The sequence below is a fragment of the Cebus imitator genome, unplaced genomic scaffold (genome assembly GCF_001604975.1).
Source record: "Cebus imitator isolate Cc_AM_T3 unplaced genomic scaffold, Cebus_imitator-1.0 Scaffold261, whole genome shotgun sequence".
NCBI lineage: Eukaryota > Metazoa > Chordata > Mammalia > Primates > Cebidae > Cebus > Cebus imitator.
In genome coordinates this window covers 1557130-1581199 of record NW_016107576.1, presented here as the reverse complement: position 1 = coordinate 1581199, position 24070 = coordinate 1557130, and the positions used below count along the sequence as shown (strand labels likewise).

The following is a 24070-nucleotide window of genomic DNA, read 5'->3' as shown; positions in this document are numbered from 1 at the left end:
CATGTGGTTTTTGTCTTTGGTTCTGTTTATGTGGTGAATTACGTTTATAGACTTGCGTATGTTGAACCAGCCTTGCATCCCCGGGATGAAGCCTACTTGATCATGGTGAATAAGCTTTTTGATGTGCTGTTGCGGAAAATCAGTTTTAACCAGGGTTGAGGTTTTGCCAAGTGAGCAGGACAATGGGAAAGAGACAATACGCTGGGTGCAGTGGCTCATGCCTGTAATTCCAACACTTTGGGAGGGAAAAGAGGGATGATCGCTTGAGGCTAGGAGTTTGAGACCGATTTGGGCTATATAGCAAGACCCCATCTCTCCAAAAAAGGATAAAACAAAGAATTATATTAAGAGGGACAACAGAGCATGATGATATAGGCAAGCAAGTTATTCTACAAGGACCGTGCAATCTCAACAGAGAAAGCAGGGAGGAAAGGACAGAAGGGGACTGATAGAGACTACAGGTTAGTGGAATCAAAGCATTAATGGAGTCTGACTGCCAGAGGAAGTAAGCTAGAAAATAGACAGTGATATTTTGAGAGGTTGTAGTTATTGGTTATGACAAAGTCTAATGTAAGACTCTAGGACTGTGTGGCTGAGGTGGGTGGAGGTTAAGATTATTAGAGAAAATAAGTTCAAGAAAATAAGAGACTAGGGTATTGGATGGACCCTTTTTGTGAATAATTAAATCACCAAGAGGACGACAAGAAAAATGGTGAAGAAAAGGAAATAATAACGGATACATTAGAATGAATGGAGGGAAGTTAGTGGATAACTACAAAAAGCAGATGACTATAAACAGCAAAAAGCAGGGGTATCATTTAATATCACATATTTCAAAAGAGCTGCAGATTTTTAGAAAGGGGGAATAATGGTCCAGAATTAGCAAAGATGAGCAAGAGTTCATTTCCATGATCAGTGGCTTTGGGGTATATGACCGATAAAGTTAGGATTTAAATTAGTTCTGATTTCCAGTTATTTCCATTATACAACCTCAGGTGTGGATTGGAATTATAGTTCTTGGCCATAGATTTTAATATTCTCTTACCATCTCTGCATTTGGCTGCCCTCAAAGTTGTAGTGCTTTAAACAGTTGCCAGGATTTATTACAAAAATCTGATTCATGGTAAGATTTAAAAAATATATTCTGGAAAATTTCAAACATGTACAGAAACAAAGATACTAGTCTAACAATCCCCCATGTAGCCATCACCCAATTTCAACACTTATCAGCCCAAAACTCATCCTCATCCTTCCATATCCTCAGTCTCTTTCCTTTGCAATTACTTTGAAAATAATCCCTGGCTTTATATCATCTATATTTCAATATTTACCTCTAAAAGATAAAGAGCTATTTTTTAAAAAATCACATCTATAATTACAATAATTCTTCAGTATCAAATATCTAGTCAGTGTTCAAATCTCCCTGATTGGCTTATAATTTTTTCTAAACAGATGTTTGTTCAGATCAGATTCCAAATAAAGTCAATTCACTACAATTGGTAAATATGTCGAACAAACTGGGACCTTTGTGCTGTAGCTTCCAACAGTCTGGATTTTGTTGATTGCATCCCTATGGTGTTATTTAACATGCTTCTTTGTTTTCTATAATTCCTGGAAATTGGTAATCAAATCTTGAGGTTGGTCAGACACAGGTTTTATTTTTCTAAGAACTCTAACATGAATAAAATAATAGGTGGTGGTGTATACTTGATCAGAGGCTGTATGTCAGGTTGTCTGTTTCTGTGATGTTAGAAGCCACTGCTGATTTTTGCTGAGATCCATTATTTCCAAATGGTGACATTGTATCAATTTTTCTTCATTTATTAGATTGACAACTTGGAAACAGCAACTTTCTTTCATGAGGTGATTTGTTACCCTGAAGTCCAATGAGGTCATATAGGAAAGGCAGCCTACACACTTTCCCTTTTCTCACCTCCTATTTACTTTTGAAATAGGCTTATCTACGTGCTTCTTTGGTTGTAAGGGGATGTGTCTATTCTGTCTTTAATGTATTCAATTGTAGCTTGTCCTACGTTTAAAACCAGACTACATTTCAGGATGCACTTTTGCATTGTTGTTTAATATGAATAGATTTATCATTAAATGGGAATACAGGATTTAGTTCTAACACCCTTGAGTTGGACTGTACTGAGAAGCATTCAAATGTTACAAGCAGCTTCCCAATATTCAGCTGCATTCCACAAAAGCTCATAAATTGTTAAACTCTTTTTTGAAAGGTGACCAACTAAATAATTTATAACAACAAAGATTCAAGCATTATTACATCATCTGTCTAGTCTCTTTTCTATTCAAGGAAATATGGAGTGTAGTGTCTATGGAATCAGACAGATGGGATTTGAATTCCTCTTTACTTATTTTGATGAGCTTGAGCAAGTTACTCTATATATCCCAAATATATTAATATAAGAGAATTTGGAATATCAGTGAATATTCTAAAGCATACATTTCTAAAACATCAGAAAATACATGTGCATTTAACAAAAGTCTCTGTTTTCCTACTTTGTTTTTGTTTGTATTCTGAGACAGAGTGTTGCTCTGTCACCCAGGCTACAGAGCAGTGGCACCATCCTGGCTCACTGCAAACTCTGTCTCCTGGACTCAAAGGATTCTCGTGCGTTAGCCTCCTAAGTAGCTGGGATTACAGGCGTGAGCCACTATGCCAAACTAATTTTTGTATTTTTAGTAGAGATAGGGTTTCCATGTTGGCCAGGCTGGTCTTGAACTCCTGGCTTCAAGTGATCTGTCCGCCTCAGCCTCCCAAAGTGCTGGGATTACAGGTGTGAGCCACCATACCCTGCCTATCTTTTTCATTGCTTTCGTTGGGGGTGGGGATGAGTTAAGGAATATTGCAAATTGCCAGATATTATTAATTATGAAACAGTAAAAATTGCTGTATTGAGAACATGCCATCGTTGATTCTCAGTGCAGTGTTAGTGTGATCAACTTTAGGCTAAAGTACATTTTACTCCATACTAACGGAGTTGCATGGCAGACCAGGAAGGTCTACTCCAGGGGATCCCTGGAAGGCAGTTTAGAGAGAGAGTACTAGACAAATGGTAGAGCTAAATTTGTCTTCAGTTCCACTAAGAGTATAATGGAAGACTGAACACCAGCAAGGCAGAAGTGCACTCTAAATTGACTAGAAAATAACCATAACATACCTAAACATTTCCCTTCTATTACTGTTAAACGCAGCCCTCTGCCTCAACTTGCCCTGCTTTTTTCCCCTTTCTCCCAGATCGAGTCAGTGCTACTCCATCCCTAGTTTGGCTCCCTGCCTTACTGGAGCCCTGTTATCCCATAGTTGTTATATGTTTTGTGACAGCGCCAACACATAGCTGTTAATTCATGGGGCGTCAAAATGATTTCCAAGTCACTGAGAAACAAGTAGAAATACTGAAAAATGATTCCCATCCCCTAATTTTCATGGGAATCTATGGATTAGAAAGATATAAAAATTGAGATAAGTGGGAGAATAAGATACAAATTGTTAAAAAAGATTTTACAAAGTATAGTTTATGTTCATATCTTGTCATTACCTTAATTATATTATGCATAATGTAAGTTTTGTGGGCCCTGTCTCTTTAGAATTGCATTTTTACCAACTTTTTATTGATGTGTAATGTACATAAAGTGGAATTTACATTATTAAGGTCCTTAAATAGTGTCATATGGCCATGACTGCCTTATTAGTTTCTGTTGTGACACAAAATATGATTAAAATTGTGAATTCATGTGTTAGAACATTCTCAACTTTAAAGTAGCATTAAGTTCAGTTGTGGTGTGCTGCATCAAACTTAGTTCTGAGTAATGCCTAGAATAATGCATAATATTTTATACTGGCCAATAACCAATGTTTTAGAACTCCTGAACAAGTGGATAAACAGAATTCAGGATGAAGTTCAATCAAGATCTTCAAGGTTATATTTTTCTACTCACATATATCTATCTGCATATAGATACATATGCAGCTTATAGTGTTCTTAACAACTATGTCAACTACAAAAAATAAAAAGATTTTGCAACAGAGTTGGAATGGAAACAATTTCTGAGATAGAGATCAGATTGTGTTTATAGAACCATTATTGGCAACTTTGCTATCAGTCATTTCCTGTGGGAATATTTCATTGGGACATAGTTTTATGCCTTGACTATTCATTAAATAGCCTTGGGCCCATGGAATGAAAATATTGTAGAACTATAAATATCAATATATGCAAATTATAGTGTAACATTTTATCACATTTCATCACATTTCTTAGGTACGAATTAAGACTATTTAATAACAAACTGTTTCTTACTCACTGCTGAAAGAGTTTTAAAACAACACTAATATAGTATGGTCTAGTGGAGAGTTAGGCAATAGACTGGAATTAAAGCTATTTGTTCTATCTAAATTAAAATTGATACTACTTCAAAAATGTTTATCATATACAATATATAACATGCTAAATGTATACTCCTGTGGAGAATATAAAGGTCAATTATAAACAGTTTCTGCCCTTATGGAGTTAATGAATTTTCTTGTAAAGGAGCAAGGGCATGTATACAAATTGCATAAAACAAAAAACAGTAACTATACTATGAGTGGGTGGGAATAAAGTACTATTGAAGTTTAGAAGAATTTGAGATCCTGTCTGGGAGATTAGAGATGACTTAATAGAGAAGAAGGTGGTTGAGCTGAGTCTTATTATTTTTTTTATTTTTGAGACGGAGTTTCACTCTTGTTACCCAGGCTGGAGTGCAATGGCGCGGTCTCGACTCACCGCAACCTCCACCTCCTGGGTTCAGGCAATTCTCCTGCCTCAGCCTCCTGAGTAGCTGGGATTACAGGCACGCGCCACCATGCCCAGCTAATTTTTTGTATTTTTAGTAGAGACAGGGTTTCACCATGTTGACCAGGATGGTCTTGATCTCTTGACTTTGTCATCCACTCGCTTCAGCCTCCCAAAGTGCTGGGATTACAGGCGTGAGCCACCGCGCCCGGCCAAGTCTTATTATTTTATTTTTATTTTTTTGAGACAGAGTCTCCTGCAGTCGTCTAGGTTGGAATGCAGTGGCATGATCTTGGTTCACTGCAGCTTCAATCTCCCAGGCTCAAGCGATCCTCCCACCTTAGCCTCTTGAGTAGCTAGGACCACAGGTGCACACCACCACACCCAGCCAATTTTTTGTGGTTTTGTTTTTGTTTTTCATAGAGAACAGGTTGCGCCCTGTTGCCTAGGCTGGTCTCAAACTCCTGGGCTCAAGCAATCTGCCCACCTCCGCCTCTCAAAGTGCTGAGACTACAGGCATGAGCCCCTGGCCCCTCGCCTAGAGCAGAGTTTTTGAGAGTGGTAAGATTTCTGCAAATCTTCTCTTATCTGCAAATCTCAGATGCAGGTACAATTATTCCAGGAATCAGAGACTAGGTACTAATAATAGTAGTATAGTTAAAGCACATTCAGAGATTGAAGCCTTTGGACAACAACAGCAAAAAACAACTGACATAGGAAAATACAACTGTACTGGGAAATAAGGTCAATTAGGGAAAAATTATTTTATTCTATTCAGTAATGCAGCCATTTATTTTTTCAACAAATATTTCTTAAGTATTTGAGGATCTACTACGTACAGGTACTGTGCTAGGTGTTAGTACATTTATGAGTAACTCAGAAAAAGGCCTTTTCTACTATGTAAACACTAAAATAGTAACTCAAATCAGGGATGGTAGCGAGAGTGATTCTTATCAGTCACTGATAGACCAATTAATCTTTGGTAACGAGGGGTACTTTAGTTCGCAACTGCTACCCAGAACATAGAATTTAATGTTTTTGGGAGACAGCTGGTATTTCCAGATTACAACGTGTCTCAACTTCAATTCAATTGCTTCCCACTATTTAAATTAAAATGAAGTGTTAACTCTTTTATGTTATTAGAAAGCTGCAAACCTGTATGACAGTCTTGTAGGTAGGGTGATGGGGCACACTATATTAGGGGCTCCATTTTACAAGTTTTGGCTGATGTAAGAATTTTGTTAGCATGCATTAACTGAAATAAGGAAAAACACTTAAAAGAGATATTGGTGGAGCCGGGCGCTGTGGCTCACGCCTGTAATCCCAGCACTTTGGGAGGCCGAGGCGGGCGGATGCTGAGGTCACAAGATAGAGACCATCCTGGCCATGGTGAAACCCCGTCTCTACTAAAACACAAAAAATTAGCCGGGCCTGGTGGCGCGCGCCTGTAGTCCCATCTACTCAGGAGGCTGAGGCGGGGGAATCGCTTGAATCCGGGAGACGGAGGTTGCAGTGAGCCAAGATTCTGCCACTGCACTCCAGGCTGGCGAAAAAACAAGACTCCGTCTCAAAAAAAAAAAAAAAAAAAAAAAAAAAAAACCCAAAAAAAAAAAAAAAAAAAAAAAAAAAAAAGGAGACATCGGTGATTATTTTTTGGATAAAAGGGCTCTCTTACAGAAAAGCTATCGCTGCAAATTTCCTTTAAATAGCTAGCTCTCTGTGCAATTAAAATGATTGATACATTTCTAGGACACATACATTGAGATCACCTGCACTTACGCTTTGTCCGTCAAAACACTGTTTTCTCTCAAGCTAGGACTTGCTTTGCCTAAGACATACCTTGTGCAGCTGTGGCAGTGAAGGTGCTGGGTGACAGCCAGGAGGGCACTTTCCCTTTCTCGGGCTCTCTAACCAAAACTTTGCAGCCGCCAGCCCAGGCTCACGTTCCCGCTCGTTTTACTTTCCTCCGCCTCAACTCTTCCCGCACCCTTCGCGCTCTGCGCTCCCACTCCTGCTTCCGTCGGTCAGCTTCAGCTGACCTACTACTCACCTCCCCTCCCACGGCCTCCGCCTACACCTGCGCCGCTAGCCCACCCGGGGAACCCATCTCTGCCGCCCGCGGCCCGCGCGCCCCGTCGCGGCCCGGGGCTCCGGGGCATGCGCGTTGCGGCGCCACCGCCCTCCCCCACGCCTTCCCGCGGCAGAGTTATGCCAAGTATGTGAGGAGCCGGCGAGGGCCAGCGCTGGTCATGGGGAGCCGCCGCCGCCTCTGCGAGCGCGGTTTTCTCCGCAGCGGGGCTCCGACCTCTCCCCACTGTGGGGGCGAGCGTCGCGGCTAAGGCAGAGGGGATGGCGGACCCTCTGAGGAGGACGCTCTCCAGGCTCCGGGGAAGGCGGGGTCCCCGCGGCGCCGGGGGGCTCGGGCTCCGGGCGGCAGCCGCAGCTGCGGTGGCGGCCTCTTCGGCAGCCGCGGGAGACGCCTGGGGTGCCGCGGACACCCCGCCACGCGAGCACGCCGGGGGAGCCGCGCCGAGCCTACAGCAGCCCCAGCCGTCACCTGAGGCATGGGGTCCCGGGGCGCGGGTCCCCGTGGGCCACCCGGAGCAGTTAGGGGCGCTCGGGCCTCGGCCGCGCGGCGGGCAGGAGTCCGCCCCCTGGAGCCACGGGCTCGCTCGCGCCTCTCTGCACGCCCCGGATGGCTCCGAGGGCAGCGGAGAGGACGAAGACGACTGCGACGCCGACTACTACGAAAACCTGCCCGGCAGCTCTCAGCCTGTGCCAGAGCCTGAGGGGGCGGAGGCGGAACGGCGTCCCCCGCCTCCCCCAGCGGCGGGCTCCTCCCCGGGGGCGCAGGGCGGCCGCTTGGAGACAGGCAGGCTGCGGACCCAGTTGCGAGAGGCCTATTATCTGCTGATCCAGGCCATGCATGACCTGCCCCCTGACTCTGGCTATCGGCGGGGCAGCGGGGGCTTGGCGGATCACGGCTTCCCCGCAGGAGCCGGGGCTCCGGGCCAGCCGCCTTCCCGCGGCGCCGCGGACCGCCGAGCCTGCCCCCGAGACTGGGAGCGGGGAGGCGGCAGACGCCCTCTGCAGCAGGTGTCCCCGCCCCGGTCGCCTCAGAGGGAGTCGGGGGGAGGCCAGCTGCGGACTCCTCGGATGCGGCTGTCCTGCAGCAGAAGCCTCGAGAGCCTCCGGGTAGGTGCCACGCCGCCTCCCTTCCAGCGGTGGCCGAGCGACAGCTGGATCAGGTGCGACGCGCACGGGGACTGGGACGAGTCCCCGCCACGTGGAGGTGGGATGGACGGCTGGAGCGGGGACCGCGCCCAGGCGGCTGCACCCACCCGCCTGCAGCTTCTAGGCTCCAAGGACCACGGCTGCTCCTCGGGAAGCCCTTTCAGGAATCCAGAGGGGTCCTCTGTGATAGGCAGCGGCAAAGGAGACCTCCAGGAAGGTCCCTCCTTCCTCAGGCCGCCTGCAGTGACAGTCAAGAAGCTGCAGAAGTGGATGTACAAAGGGCGTCTGCTGTCCCTGGGAATGAAGGGTCGTGCCCGTGGGACGGCCCCCATAGTCACGGGAACGCAGGCCGCCTCCCCAAATCTGGGCGCTTTGAAAGTGCGTGAAAACCGTGTCCTGTCGGTGTCTCCAGACCAAAGAATTACGCTGACAGGTAGGATACTTTACGATCAAAATGCTTGCACCGCGAGCCTTACTGTTTACCAACTGGGCTTCTGTCTTCAGAGCCAAGAATAAGGTATGTTTTTGCAGACAGGTACGATACCGGACCAAAGTAAGTGTCATTTAAGTGGCAGCTTAATTTCGAGGTTACTTAATAAAATGCATTTACTTGGTTTGCTTTTTTTTTTTAATCAGACAGTGGCATGAATAATTCGGGTTTTTGTGTTTCCTTCTCGAAGAACCGGTGTGCCTATTCCCTAAGTATTACCTAAATGAGTAAAGGTTAAGTTTAACACATTTTTAGTACATTTACAGATGGGCGGTACTGTCTTGATTTTTATTCTTTGTAGCTCTAGGCAAATCCGTAGACTTTTGTGGAGTTTGTGAACTTGAATTTGATTCAAGGTAGATTTTATAGGTTTCATAAACTGTCATTTTACTCATTACAACTTTTTTTTTGTCTCTCCCAGGCACGCACACACATGCATGCATACATACACACAACCAAAAACCCAAACAAAAAAATCCTACCATAAGTAGAATTTTTTAGTCAGATAGTATTTCACATACACCATCTCTCCAACTGCCTCCCCCCACCAAAGAAACCCCAACAAAGTAAGTAATCTTCATTGTGTGAAAAATCAAGGATACTAGCATTTTAATCAAAAGAAAAATGTTCTTCAGGTATTTTTTTTTTAAAAGAGCAGTCATTTGCAAACTTAAACCACACTTATATGAGAAGTAAATTAGTTTTTTAAAAAGTATATTGATCCTTATAATAGGATTATGCTCCCTACTTTGTATGTGCATGATTTTTAACTATCACTGAAGGTTTAGGTTATCAATTCTAGAAACCTGTCAATTATGTTGTAAATAACAAAATATCTTTCCCAAAAGGAGTACAATATCGTCAAAGTGAGCCAAAACAACATGGCCTTTTGAATACTCGTACATATAAAAATTTGTAGTGAGAATAAAGACTTATAACTCACAGTATGTGGCAGTTTCTCTGGTAGTAATTACAAATCTTACAGGACTGGATTTATACACATTAACTTTGTTTAACCAATAAACACACAACAGTGGGGAGAAACAAAGTTCAGAAAACTTAACCAAACAATGAAGACAAATCAAATGATTCATTGAAAGTGTGTGCCAACTTGCAGTTTTTTTTCTGTCTGTAAAGCCCTAATACATACCTGTCAAATTTTATTCTCAAGGTTAAATATTCCATTTCACTGGAACAAAAGGATAGTAGAATGTAAATTCTTTGTTGAGAGGTGTACTTTATACTAAGTTCATATTAAACATGCATTTTCAAGAGTAAAGTAATTTGTAATTATTTATTATATTTTATTGCCACAATATTTTTACCTCCCCTGATTTTGGCTTAGTTTTAATTCTTGGTACCATAGTTGAATTTCAGCCATAACAAAAAAATCATCAAATATTTTTTAACCTTTTGTCACAGAGCTAAAACATTTACCATCTGATGGTTTTTAATGCCCTCAGTTGTAAATATTCAAGGATTTTAAAAGTAATAAATATCGTTCCTTTAAGAATGAAGTTGATTTTTCCATTAAGCAATTAACTAAATGAAACTGCTAACTTTAAAAGAAATTAAAATGAAACAATTATTATATGATAGTGTTTTCGATATTTTATGAGAAATCTAAGCCAAAGCTACCATAATCTCTGGTTTAAACAACTCTCAATTGTGACTTCCTTTTAAATAACGAATTCCTCTTTCAGGAGAGATGAAAATACTTTGTGTAGTATTTACGTATCTAGTATAGATTTGGAGAGCTTTTAAAAAAATTATTTTTCATGAGGTTTAGTTGTTCTTATTAAGATCATTCTGGATACTTTAGGTGGTTCTCATAAAATTTTTATAGCCCCCAAAATGGAGATTTGCTGTCATTTAACAACAACAGCAATAAAAATAACAGAGGGATTAAGCAGTTTGCCCAAGAACACTCAGTTGGTACCTGTATATGGATTCAAACTAAGTGGATTCAAACTCAAGGCGTCATTAGTTTGAAAAAAGCTCCTATTTATGTAAGATCAGAGACTCTAGAGTTCTTTAAAGGTTTGATCCAGTTAATTCTATTAAATTGCTTGGATTGAGGATATGGGTGAATTTCAACAAGGCATGGGGGTGGGAAGTAACTTCCTCACAGTTTCTAAGAAGATGGGAGAATCTTAGGCTAGGTTTTAAGACATTTTAAAAAGTAATTGCTGTATCTGTTTTAAACTTTTACCTTTAAATATTTACTTCAAATTGATGTTACTTGGATTCTACTTTTAAATCAAGTTTTCTGCAAAACTTACTTGGCGCAGTCTAGATGTAGCAGTACGTTCTTGTTTATGTAAAGATGTTAAATATCCTAAAAGGTCTATATCACATTTTTCAGTACAATATTATTCATAAGACATTTTCTGTCAAAATAAAGTTATATTTAGAATTTGTAATACAGAATAATTATTCAATGAAATGGAGATACTTTATACAGGTATTTTGAAAATTTTTGAGACTGACAAATGGAAACACAAATGATATTCTGTTTTGATTTCTGCCTCTTACTAAGAACTTTTGATAGTTTATAATGTCAAATGATTTGATATAGGTAGTGTTTACAGATTGGCCATTTGTTCTTAATTGAGATGATGATTTAAGAAATCTAAAGTCATTACACATAGTAAAAATTATCAAGTTTCTGCAAGCCTTAAGATTACAAAGGAATCTTAATGTTTGCCAACTATACATTATAAATCTTTATAAATAAGTTTTAATTAGCATATAGTTTTCACAAATTCAAAAGCACCTTTTATTGCTTTAAAAAATAGCCTACTTTGACTCCACTTCTCCTGCTACATGGTCTGTGAAAGAAAAAACCTTAGATGTGTAACTTAGTATTTTGTCTAAAATTTGAGACAATTATTTTAAGGTAGTATTAATTAGTTTGGTATGATCTTTAACCATCTTAAAGTGAATTTGACACTATGACTTGATTCCCATCTACTTTTCTCAAGTATTTGTAACTCTGATTTCTTATCTTTATGAGTTACATAATCTTTATTAATTTTTTCAACAATTTTTTTCTGTATTGGCCCTTTTAAAGATGAGTAGCAATAGGTATGTAGTTTTTGACAGTCTTCTAGTTTTAAATCTCTTCCTGAGAGATCCTGCTATTGCAGTGCTAGAAAGCAAGTGCAGTTGCTTTTTTTTCTTTTTCTGGAAGAGTGCCATGGAACATTGGAGTTGCTGGTGGCTGGAAAACTTTGAGAATTACAAATTCAGCAGAAAATGGTGTTGTGTTGATTTGAAAGTCCTACATTTCTAGACCAGTGGTTCCCAAGAGATGTTGTGTTTATTTTTTGAGAAGGCCATTTGCTAGACCTTTGCCACTCAAAATGTGGTTCACTGTTTTAGAGCAGTGCTTTTCAAACTTAATGTGCATATGAATTCCCTGGAAATTTTGTTAAAATGCAGATTCTGTAGGTGTGGGGTGGGGACCTGATATTCTGCACCCAGTGTAGATGCTGCTGTCTGGTGGACCATACTTTTGAATAGTAAGCTGCTAGGGCTCTCACATCCCCGAAGTTAAAAAAAAAAAACAAAACATGTTACCTTATTCTGATACTTGGTACTTAAACTACCATCTAGAGCAAAGCACTTGGGCTCTTTTTGCTTCAGTTTTATGTATATTAACACTTACTACTTACATATTACAAATTTGAGCAATTCCCTCCATATTGTTCTCATCTTGCACTAACAAATATTAGTGAGATTTTGGAATCTGCAAGAGAGGAGGCTGTATAGTATAATGGTTAACAGAATAGAGGTTCTGCGTTCTGGTCAGACTCTACCACTTACCAGGCTTGTGATCTTGGATGAGTTACTCAGCCTTGCATAGCCTCAGTCCTCAGGTTGCTATGAGGATGAAAAAAGATAATCCATTTGGTACTGTGCCTGACACTTGTTATTATCTAGAGGAAGGCAAGCAGGTGAGTAGAGCATGGGTTTTAAGTTAGACAGACTTAAATTTGAATCCTAGGGCTAGAGACTTGACCATATTTCTCATATTCTTTGAGACCCATGATGTTTGTAATCATACCTGTTTCATAGGATTGTTCTAGAGGTTAAATGAGGTTGGGGGGCCTCCTTACTGCTTTATCTCTCATGCTCAACATATAATAGTCACTCATTTGTGGAGTAAATAAATGCCTGACATAGTAGGTATTCATGGGAGTTCCCTCCCTTCTGATTTCTGGTCTAATTCCTGCATCTGGAATTGAACGTGACTAGTAATTTGTGTTAAGGTTTGTTTGTTTATTTATTTATTATTAATCTGCTTGGTTGGGTACATGTTTAGGATTTTTTTAAAAGACAAATTTACCTTTTTTTTTTTTTTTTTTTTTTTTTTTNCAGCCTCCCAAGTAACTGGGACTACAGGCATGTGCCACCATATCTGGCTAATTTTTTATTTTATTTTATTTTATTTTATTTTAATTTTTGAGACAGGGTCTTACTCTTGCCCAGGCTAGAGTGCAGTAACACAATCGTAGCTCACTGCAGCGTCACATTCCTGGGTTCAGGCAATCTTCCCGCAGCCTACAAAGTAGCTAGGATGACAGGTGTGTGCCATCACACCTGGCTAATTTTTAAATTTTTTGTAGAGATAGGGTCTTGCCATGTACCCAGGCTGGACATTTCCATTTTTAAAAGCATTTTCTTTTCAGTAGAAGGGAGGTTACTAAAAACCTTGATTATGCATAAATCTGATTTTTTTGGTTGTTATTAAGCTTCTTGTAGCTTAGTGTGTTTTATCACTCTGTTATTAGACCATTATTTTTTACTTGCTCTGCCAATAAGATGAGTTGACCATATAATTCCATAATTTAGAAACCTGATATGATCTTAGATTTTTACAGATACAGTTTTAGTTATGTATGAATTATTATGATGATGATAGTTATATACTTATGGACTGTTATTGAAGCCTGCTTTACAACTCTGGAAACACACAAAAAATTTCCTCTTTAGATGAAATTAATGTTATATATATACATTTGTAGAGTTTTACTTATATTAAGATATACATATATCTAAGCATTTGAGATCTCCCATTGGACTATGAATTTCTTTTTTTTTTCTTGTCTGAACTTTTGAATGGTTTTACTTAAGGTTTTCTTTTTTTTTCTCTAATATATCTATTTTATTGCACTTTAGGTTCTGGGGTACATGTGAAGAACATGCAGGATTGTTGCATAGGTACATATATGGCAATGTGGTTTGCTGCCTCCATCCCGATTACCTATACCTGGCATTTCTTCCCATGTTATCCCTCCCCAACTCCCTACCCTGCACTGCCCCTCCCCTAGTCCCCCAACCATGGACCTTGGTGTGTGATGCTCCCCTCCCTGTGTCCATGTGTTCTCATTTTTCAACACCTGCCTATGAGTGAGAACATGTGTTGTTTGAGTTTCTGTTCTTGTGTCACTTTGCTGAGAATGATGATTTCCAGGTTCATCTATATCCCTACAAAGGACACAAACTCATCGTTTTTTATGGCTGCATAGTATTCCATGGTGTATATGTGCCACATTTTCCCTGTCCAGTCTATCATCAATGGGCATTTTGGTTGGCTCCAAGTCTTTGCTATTATAAACAGTGCTGCAGTGAACATATGTGTGCATGTGTCTTTATAATAGAATGATTTATAATCCTTTGGATATATACCCAGTAATGGGATTGCTGGGTCAAATGGAATTTCTATTTCTAGGTCCTTGAGAAATCGCCGCACTGTCTTCCACAATGGTTGAACTAATTTACACTCCCATCAACAGTGTAAAAGTGTTATTTCTCCACATCCTCTCCAGCACCTGTTGTCTCCAGACTTTTTAATGATCACCATTCTAACTAGCATGAGATAGTATCTCAATGTAGTTTTGATTTGCATTTCTCTAATGACCAGTGATAATGAGCATTTTTTCATATGTTTGTTGGCCTCATATACGTCTTCTTTTGAAAAGTGTCTGTTCATATCCTTCACCTACTTTTGAATGGGTTTGTTTGTTTATTGTAAATCTGTGTTAGTTCTTTGTAGATTCTGGATATTAGCCCTTTGTCAATTCTGGATATTAGCCCTTTGTCGGATGGGTAGATTGCAAAAATTTTTTCCCATTCTGTGGGTTGCCGGTTCCCTCTAACGATTGGTTCTTTTGCTGTGCAGAAGCTGTGGAGTTTAATTAGATCCCATTTGTCTATTTTGGCTTTTGTTGCCATTGCTTTTGGTGTTTTAGTCGTGAAGTCCTTGCCTATGCCTATGTCCTGAATGGTTGTGCCTAGGTTTTCATCTAGGGTTTTTATGGTGTTAGGTCTTACGTTTAAGTCTTTAATCCATCTGGAGTTAATTTTAGTGTAAAGTGTCAGGAAGGGGTCCAGTTTCTGCTTTTTGCACATGGCTAGCCAGTTTTCCCAACACCGTTTATTAAACAGGGAATCCTTTCCCCATTGCATGTTTTTGTCAGGTTTGTCAAAGATCAGATGGTTGTAGATGTGTGGCATTGCCTCCAAGGCCTCTGTTCTATTCCATTGGTCTATTTCTCTGTTTTGGTACCAGTATCATGCTGTTTTGATTATTGTAGCCTTGCAGTATCGTTTGAAGTCAGGTGGCATGATGCCTTCAGCTTTGTTCTTGTTGCTTAGAATTGACTTGGCTATGTGGGGTCTCTTCTGGTTCCATATGAAGTTTAAGGTGGTTTTTTCCAGTTCTGTCAAGAGGGTCATAGGTACCTTGATGGGGATAGCGTTGAATCTATAAATTACTTTGAGCAGTATGGTCATTTTCACAATATTAATTCTTTCTAAACATGAGCATGGAATGTTTTTCCATGTTTGTGTCCTTATTTCCTTGAGCAGTGGTTTGTAGTTCTCTTTGAAGAGGTCCTTTACATCTTTTGTTAGTTGTATTCCTAGGTATTTTATTCTATTTGTAGTAATTGTGAATGGCAGTTCCTTCTTAATTTGGCTCTCTTTAAGTCTGTCATTGGTGTACAGGAATGCTTGTAAATTTTGCACATTGATTTTGTATCCTGAGACTTTGCTGAAGTTGCTTATCAGTTTCCAGAGCTTTTGGGCTGAGACGATGGGGTCTTCTAAATATACAATCATGTCGTCTGCAAATAGAGACAATTTGAACTTCCTCCTTTCCTAATTGACTACCCTTTATTTTTTTTTTCTTGCCTGATTGCTCTGGCTAGAACTTCCAATACTATATTGAATAGGAGTGGTTAGAGAGGGCATCCTTGTCTAGTGCCAGATTTCAAAAGGAATGCTTCCAGTTTTTGTCCATTCAGTACGATATTGGTTGTGGTTTGTCATAAATAGCTTTTATTATTTTGAAATACGTTCTGTTGATACCTAGTTTATTGAGAGTTTTTAACATAAAAGGCTGTTGAATTTTGGCGAAGGCCTTCTCTGCATCTATTGAGATAATCATGTGGTTTTTGTCTTTGGTTCTCTTTATGTGGTGGATTACATTTATAGACTTGCGTATGTTGAACCAGCCTTGCATCCCCAGGATGAAGTCTTCTTGATCATGGTGGATAAGCTTTTTGATGTACTGTTGCATTTGATTTGCCAGTATTTTATTGAAGATTTTTGCATCTATGTTCATCATGGATATTGGCCTGAAGTTTTCTTTTTTTGTTCAGTCTCTGCTGGGTTTTGGTATCAAGATGATGTTGGTCTCATAAAATGATTTGGGAAGGATTCTCTCTTTTTGGATTGTTTGGAATAGTTTCAGGAGGAGTGGTACCAGCTCATCTTTGTATGTCTGGTATAATTCGGCTGTGAATCCATCTGGACCTGGGCTTTTTATGGTTGGTAGGCTATTAATTGCTGCCTCAACTTCAGCTGTCATTATTGGTCTATTCAGGGTTTTGACTACTTCCTGGTTTAGGCTTGGGAGGGTGCAAATTCCTTCCAGGAATTTATCCATTTCTTCCAGGTTTACTGGTTTTTGTGCATAGAGTTGTTTTAGTAATCTCTGATGATGCTTTGCATTTCTGTGGAATCTATGGAGATATCCCCTTTTTCGTTTTTTATTGCATCTATTTGATTATTATCTCTTTTCTTTTTTATTAATCTGGCTAGTGGTCTATTTTGTTGATCTTTTCAGAAAACCAGCTCCTGGATTTATTGACTTTTTGAAGTGTTTTTTGTGTCTCTATTTCCTTCAGTTCTGCTCTGATCTTAGTTATTTCTTGTCTTCTGCTAGGTTTTCAGGTTTTTTGATCTTGCTCCTCTAGCTCTTTTAATTTTGATGAGAGGGTGTCGATTTTAGATCTTTCCTTGCTTCTCACATGGGCATTTATTACTATAAATTTTCCTCTAGACACTGCTTTAAATGTGTCCCAGAGATTCTGGTATGTTGTGTCTTCTTTCTCGTTGGTTTCGAAGAACATCTTTATTTCTGCCTTCATTTCATTGTTTATCCAGTCAACATTCAAGAGCCAGTTGTTCAGTTTCCACGAAGTTGTGCAGTTCTGAGTTAGTTTCTGAATTCTGAGTTCTAATTTGATTGCACTGTGGTCTGAGAGACTGTTTATTATGATTTCTGTTCTTTTGCATTTGCTGAGGAGTGATTTACTTCCAATTATGTGGTCAGTTTCAGAGTAGGTGTGATGTGGTGCTGAAAACAATGTATATTTTGTGAATTTGGGGTGGAGAGTTCTGTAAATGTCTATTAGGTTTGCTTGGTCCAGGTCTGAGTTCAACTCCTGGGTATCCTTGTTAATTTTCTGTCTCGTTAATCTGTCTAATATTGATAGTGGAGTGTTAAAGTCTCCCACTATTATTGTGTGGGAGTCTAAGTCTCTTTGTAGGTTGTTGAGAACTTGCTTTATGTATCTGGGTGCTCCTCTATTGGGTGCATATATATTTAGGATTGTCAGGTCTTCTATTTGCGTTGATCCTTTTATCATTATGTAATATCCTTCTTTGTCTCTTTTGATCTTTGTTGGTTTTCCATTTTATCAGAGACTAGGATCGCAACTCCTGCTTTATTTTGCTCTCCATTTGCTTCGTAATTCTTCCTCCATCTCTTTATTTTGAGCCTTTGTGTATCCTTGCATGTGAGATGGCTTTCCTGGATACAGCACACCGATGAGTTTTGGCATTTTATCCAATTTGCCGGTCTGTGTCTTTTGATGGGGCATTTAATCCACTTACATTTAAGGTTAATATTGTTATCTGTGAATTTGATCCTGCCATTTTGATGCTAGCTGGCTGTTTTGCCCGTTAGTTGATGCAGTTTCTTCATTGTGTTGATGCTCTTTACCAGTTGGTACGTTTTTGGAGAGGCTGGTACTGGTTGTTCCTTTCCATGTTTAGTGCCTCTTTCAGGAGCTCTTATAAAGCAGGCCTGGTGGTGATGAAATCTCTGAGTACTTGCTTGCTCGCAAAGGATTTTATTTTTCCTTTACTTATGAAGCTTAGTTTGGCTGGATATGAAATTCTGGGTTGAAAGTTCTTTTCTTTAAGGATGTTGAATATTGGCCCCACTGTCTTCTGGCTTGTAGGGTTTCTGTTGAGAGATCTGCTGTGAGTCTGATGGGCTTCCCTTTCTCTCTGGCTGCCCTTAGCATTTTTTCCTTCATTTCAACCCTGGTGAATCTGCTGATTATGTGCCTTGGGGTTGCTCTTGTTGAAGAGTATCTTTGTGGTGGTCTCTGTATTTCCTGGACTTGAATATTGGCCTGCCTTGCTAGGTTGGAGGATAATATCCTGGATAATATCCTGAAGAGTGTTTTCCAGCTTGGATTCATTATCTCCCTCATATTCAGGTACACCTATCAAATGTAGATTAGGTCTTTCCACATAATCCCATAATTCTTGGAGGCTTTGTTCCTTTGTTTTTACACTTTTTTCTCTAATCTTGCCTTCTCGTTTTATTTCATTGAGTTGATCTTCAGTCTGATATCCTTTCCTCTTCTTGGTCGATTCGGCTATTAAAACTTGTGTATGCTTCGTGAAGTTCTCATGTTGTTTTTCACCCTCCATCAATTTATTTATATTCCTCTCTAAGCTGTTTATTCTCATTAGCATTGCGTCGAACCTTTTTTCAAAGTTCTTAGTTTCTTTGCATTGGATTAGAACATGTTCTTTTAGCTCAGAGAAGTTTGCTATTACCCACCTTCTAAAGCCTGTTTCTGTCAGTTCATCAGACTAATTCCCCATCCAGCCTTGTTCCATTGCTAGTGAGGAGTTGTGATCCCTTGGAGGAGGAGAGGTGTTCTGGTTTTGTGTGTTTTCATCCTTTTTACACTGGTTTCTTCCCATCTTTGTGGACTTATCTACCTGTGGTCTTTGTAGTTCATAATTTTCAGATGGGGTCTCTGAGTGGACGTCCTTTTTGTTGATGATGAAGTTAATTCTTTCTGTTTTTTAGTTTTCCTTCTAACAGTCAGGCCCCTCTGCTGTAGGACTGCTGGAGGTGCGCTCCAGACCCTGCTTGCCTGGAGATCACCTACAGCGGCTGAAGAACAGTAAGGGTTGATGCCAGTTTCTTCTTCTGTTATCTTTGTCCCAGAAGGATACCCACCAGATGTAAGGCTGAGCTCTCCTTTATTAGATGTCTCTTTGTGTATATGGGGGTCAGGGAGCTGCTTGAGGAGACAGTCTGTCCCTTATAGGAGCTCAAGTGCTGAGCTGTGAGCTCTGTTGTTCCGTTCAGAGATGCTGGGCAGGTACATTTAAGTCTGCTGCAGTGGATCTCATAACTGCCTTTTTTTCCCAAGTGCTCTGTCCTGGGAAGGTGGGGCTTTATTTATAAGTCTGTGATGGGCTGCCACCTTTTTTCAGAGTTGCCCTGGCCAGCGATGAGGTAGCCTAGTCACGTATGCCAGCAGAGGTGTTGCTGAGCTGTCGTGGGCTCTGCCCAGCTGCTGTGGGAACTTCCTTGCAGTTTTGTTTATAGAGGTATAGTTCAAACTGCCTTGATAATGGTGATCTGCCTCAGTAATGGCAGACTCTCTCTGTAATGAGGACTGCCTCAGTAATGGCAGATTGCCTCCGTAATGGCAGACTGCCTCGGTAATGGTGGACTGCCTCAGTAATGTCGCACTGCCTTGGTAGGACTGCTGCGCTAATGGCGGACGCCTTTCCCCCAACAGAGATGAGTTCAGTTGTGCTCGCTGTGAAACTCAATGCAGAGCAGTTCAGATTGCTGGTCTTTGTGGGGGTGGGACCGGCTGAACCAGATTACCTGGCTCCCTGTTTCAGCCCCCTTTTTTTCATTTGAACGGGTGACTCTGTCTCCCAGGTGTTCCAGTCACCAGTTGAAACGAAACGGCACCCGGATTTGCATGAGTTTTTGTGTGGAGACCCACTGCGCTGGCTGAAACAGCCATGCTGGAGACTGGTGGCGCTTTTCTGCCCAGGAATCTCCTGATCTGTGGGCAGTAAAAATTTGTTTGGAAATGTGGTGATTACTCACCCTCTGCTTTTTCGCTGGGAACTGCAATCCAGAGCTGTTCCTGTTCAGCCATCCTATTTAAGGTTTTCTTTACTGAGCAGGCTTCCTATGGAGAGGTCTAATTGATGGGTTGAATGCAAGCATTTCATGGAGTCAAGCTGTGACTGAGAGAGGTGGTCACTGATAGATATATCCATATGGTCCATGTGGGATCTGCAGTCCCCGCCATGAGGTCAATGGCAGCCTGGATGGCAGGACTGGACTTCATGTTTGCCCACTCTTTTGCTGGTCTCTGTGGAAGGCAGCTCTCTGAACCGTATGACAGGCACCATGTATCCTGCCATGCCGGTGTAGCCGCGTTCTGCTCCTGGACTATGAATTTCTTAAAGGAAGGGATTGTTTTGTTCATTCTTATTTCCCTGCTGCTTAAGTTTATACCTGGCCAAAATAATAATAGCTGTATAGTGTGTACTGTAAGACAGCATACCTGCTTCTAATCTTGGGCCTTCTGAAGGAATTTTTGTTTTTAGCTCTGCCCTAGATATTTAGAACTTAAACCTCATGTAAGATGCTATTGTGCTATATGGATAAGAAGCAATGTTATGTTGACGTTTTAATATCAGTAAGGCATACTTTTTTGTTAGGTTTGAAAGTTAGTCTGTGTGAAAAGGTAGGAGGAATATTATGTTTTTAAGGACTTCTGGTTCTTGTAATAATGATTTGAACTTTATTCAAATATTGATTAGAGGCATACTATGTATAAAGCATTTAATATAAACTTTTTATAAGGTATGGTTTGCTTAAGGTAAGGCTTTGTTAACACTATAGTTTTTATAAAGGCAGTCTCAGAGTTTGTATCCTTTTAGAATTCTTTGACACTTATATTAGCAGTTTGATTTCTAAGTAATAGAAATCATATTTAGATGGAAAATTCAAATTTTTTCTAGTTCAATTTTAGTCTCTGAATGTGATTGTTACTTTTTCTTTAAAATTTTTTTAAAAATCGTGGTCTGAAGTGACATGTCTTTCTGATATACCAGACATTATATTCTACCTTCTATTCTATCTTTGCAACAGATTTATTTGAAAATGCCTATGGGTCTTCAATGAAGAGAAGAGAATCTGAAGATCTGAAAAATAATATTGAATTCAGAGCTTACAAGCCACTTACCAGCATCACTGTTTCAAAGAAACGCAATTGGCTGTATCAGAGTACTCTGAGATCTCTTAATCTGGAGGAAGAAAAGAAGAAATGCCAAGGTAGAAGTCATTTGTCTATCTCACCTGTGTCTCTACCCAAACATCAGCTATCACAGTCTTTCCTCAAATCACCTGAAGAGTACTGTACACATATGGTATGTAACCCTACAAACTCTTCATTATCAAAAAACTGTTCTTTAGATTTTCATGAGGACAATGATGCAGATGATGAAGGAGAAATATGGTACAACCCCATTCCTGAGGATGATGACCTTTGTATATCAAGCGCCTTGAGTTTTGGTGAGGCAAACTCTGCTGTTCTGAAGCTCCCTGCTGTCAGTTTGAGCATATTGTCTGGCAGTGACCTTATGAAAGCAGAGCAGTATACCGAAGACTCGCTGTGCTCTTTGGAACATACAGGTGATATTCAGACTACACAGTCAAATGGAATGAATCCTGTAGATCCTGCCCATTCCACAGAATTTGTGCAGCAGTACACACAAAGGCTAGGATACAAGACACAAGAAGGTATAATGGTGGAGGACAGTCTCATGGTGAAATCTCGTTTCGCAGGTAAAAATGATGATGTACCTATCTTTTCTTTCTTCTTACATTTTTTGTTATTTGATAGTAGCTAAAACTAAATATAAAAGATGTCTGTTACATTTATGTACTTTTTCTTGTGAAATGAATATATTTTTATGAAAATAAAACTCAAAAAGGTTTATAAACATTTTAACTTACATGCTGGTTTGATTGTTACTATCACAGTATCACAGACTTGATTTTTAATTTTTTGAGAAGGGATCTTACTGTCACACGGGCTAGAGTGCAGTGGCACAATCATGGCTTATCGCAGTCTTGACCTCCAGGCTCAGGTGATCCTCCCACCGCAGCATCCTGAGTAGCTAGGACTACAAGTGCCTGCCGCCACGCCCAGCTAATTTTTGTAGAGACAGGGTTTTGCCATGTTGACCAGACTGGTCTTGAATTCCTGACCTCAAGCCATCTGCCCACCTTGGCCTCCCAGAGTGCTGGGATTATAAGTGTGAGCCGTTGTGCCTGGCCACAGACTTGATTTTATAATCCGTTGTGCTTTAATATATTGATCCTTTGAAACAGTAATTGCTTTTCTATTAGTTGAAAGCAAGGAATCATAGGGAGTTGAAGAAAAAGTAAGTCTTATTTTTCTTCATTGACTCATTCATTCACACCTGGCCTGGCTGCAACTGAAAAGTTTTATTTTTAGTGTACTAATTAGTGGTGATTTAGTTTGTGTTTTTTATGCCTAAGTTTCCTCATGAGCAAAGGAAAGAGAGAAGTAAAAAAGAAATGAGAAGTAGAAGTAAGGACCTTGCAAATAGGTTATGGAACTGAAAAATGAAGTAATTGAAGTTTTATGTATATTAGGTTGACCCATTTGAAAATAGGTGCTACAGTAGTTACGGAACTGAAAATGAAATGAATGAAGTTTTACGTATATTAGGTTGACCATTTGAAATTGCTGACATTCAAAAGTTTTTGATCTGCAAAAATTGCCTTTAATCTTCTGATAGGTTTCTTTTAGTCCCAGATACTACCCAGATAACAGAACATAAGGCACATTTGCTTGCAAATATCAAATGTAGAATAGAAAGCAGTTCTATTTTATATCAAGTCATTTTAATTTATAGAATTTCAAGTGATGCAGAATATTTAAAGATGTGGGGTATCGGAGATACTATCAGTGCCTTGTTTTATATCCCTTGGGTTTTATTACTTACTGTGTAAGTGGGAGAAGCCTATTTCTAGCCACCAACATCTTCCTTTCTGCTTGAGGACTTTGAAGGTTTAGAGAATCTCTCTGTGGTGCAGCCTGGGAGTGCCTCTCAACCAGTGACTGACAAGAGCTGGTATAGAGGTATAGAACTACCCCAGCTCCCTCACCCCTTGGGGGAGATAATTCTGAGTTTATATTCTGTGTTGTTTCCCAGAGTTTTCTTATGAGGTCAAGCTCCAGTTGCCCATAGTGATAACAAACTTGGTAATTGAGCTTGAATTTTCCCCAGAATTTTCTCAACTCTCTCACTGATGTTTCTGTACTTTGCAAATAAACTACTTGCATTTGAAGTCTTTTCTCAGGGACATAGGAAGGTGGAGTAAATATATATTAAGAGAAAAAGCAAGTTCCAAAACAATGTGTACTGTATGATGGCAATTTTGAAAGAAAGCTGAAAGCTGTACTGGAAATGTTAAGGTTTTTGTTTATTTGTTTTTATTTTTTTCTGGGAGTTGAGATTGAAGGTAATTATATTTTTTTCTTTGTGCATTTCTAATTGTAGGCTAATTCTCCAGAGCGAAAGTGTGTTTCTTTTGTAATCTGGATAGGGATAGAAATAAATACTATATAAAACAGTAATTTCGAATGTAGATATCAATCAGGGTGGGGTGATAGGGAAGGCTATAGTATCAGATAGCAAAGTATATGGAATAGTTCAGAGAAGGCAAGAGAGTATAAGGATAAGAGCAAAGATAGAAATTTTGGTGTCCGTGATGTGACACACACCTTGATTTAAATGACTGTCCTTAAACTTTTTTTTAAAAAATATTTGTGGCAAATGTAAGCCTGGGAAGACTAACAAATTTTTTTTAAAAACACAACTTAAAAGTATAGTATATCTGGTTTTTTTACTATCTGCTTTTTTACTGTCATCCTTCTCATAAATATATAATTAAAATATTTATAATTATAAAATATAAATACATAATTATAAATATAAAATATTTATAATATTTAATATTGTAAAAGATATAATTATAATATATAATTAAAATGTTTTTTCGTCAAAAATCCTAAATTGAACAAAGGAAATATTTAGACAATTTGTTTGTTTATAAATCATCTTTTTTTGTTGTTTTATTTTGGTAGAAAGGTTA

The 24070-nt window shown here is 39.6% G+C and overlaps 1 protein-coding gene across 3 annotated transcripts in view; it reads left to right on the top strand.

Annotated features, from left to right (window-relative positions):
- Positions 1-7028: 7028 nt before the first annotated feature.
- Positions 7029-24070, top strand: part of SYDE2 (synapse defective Rho GTPase homolog 2) — a 46030-nt gene continuing 28988 nt past the window's right edge. For 2 of the 3 annotated variants that reach the window (XM_037728285.1, XM_017499840.2), the window contains exons 1-2: positions 7029-8463; positions 21032-21727. In XM_037728285.1, coding sequence (XP_037584213.1) covers positions 7146-8463; positions 21032-21727 — 2014 coding nt within the window. In that variant the 5' untranslated portion in view covers positions 7029-7145. The remainder of the gene's footprint in view (positions 8464-21031; positions 21728-24070) is intronic. The other variant, XM_017499839.2, reaches the window with a different exon arrangement.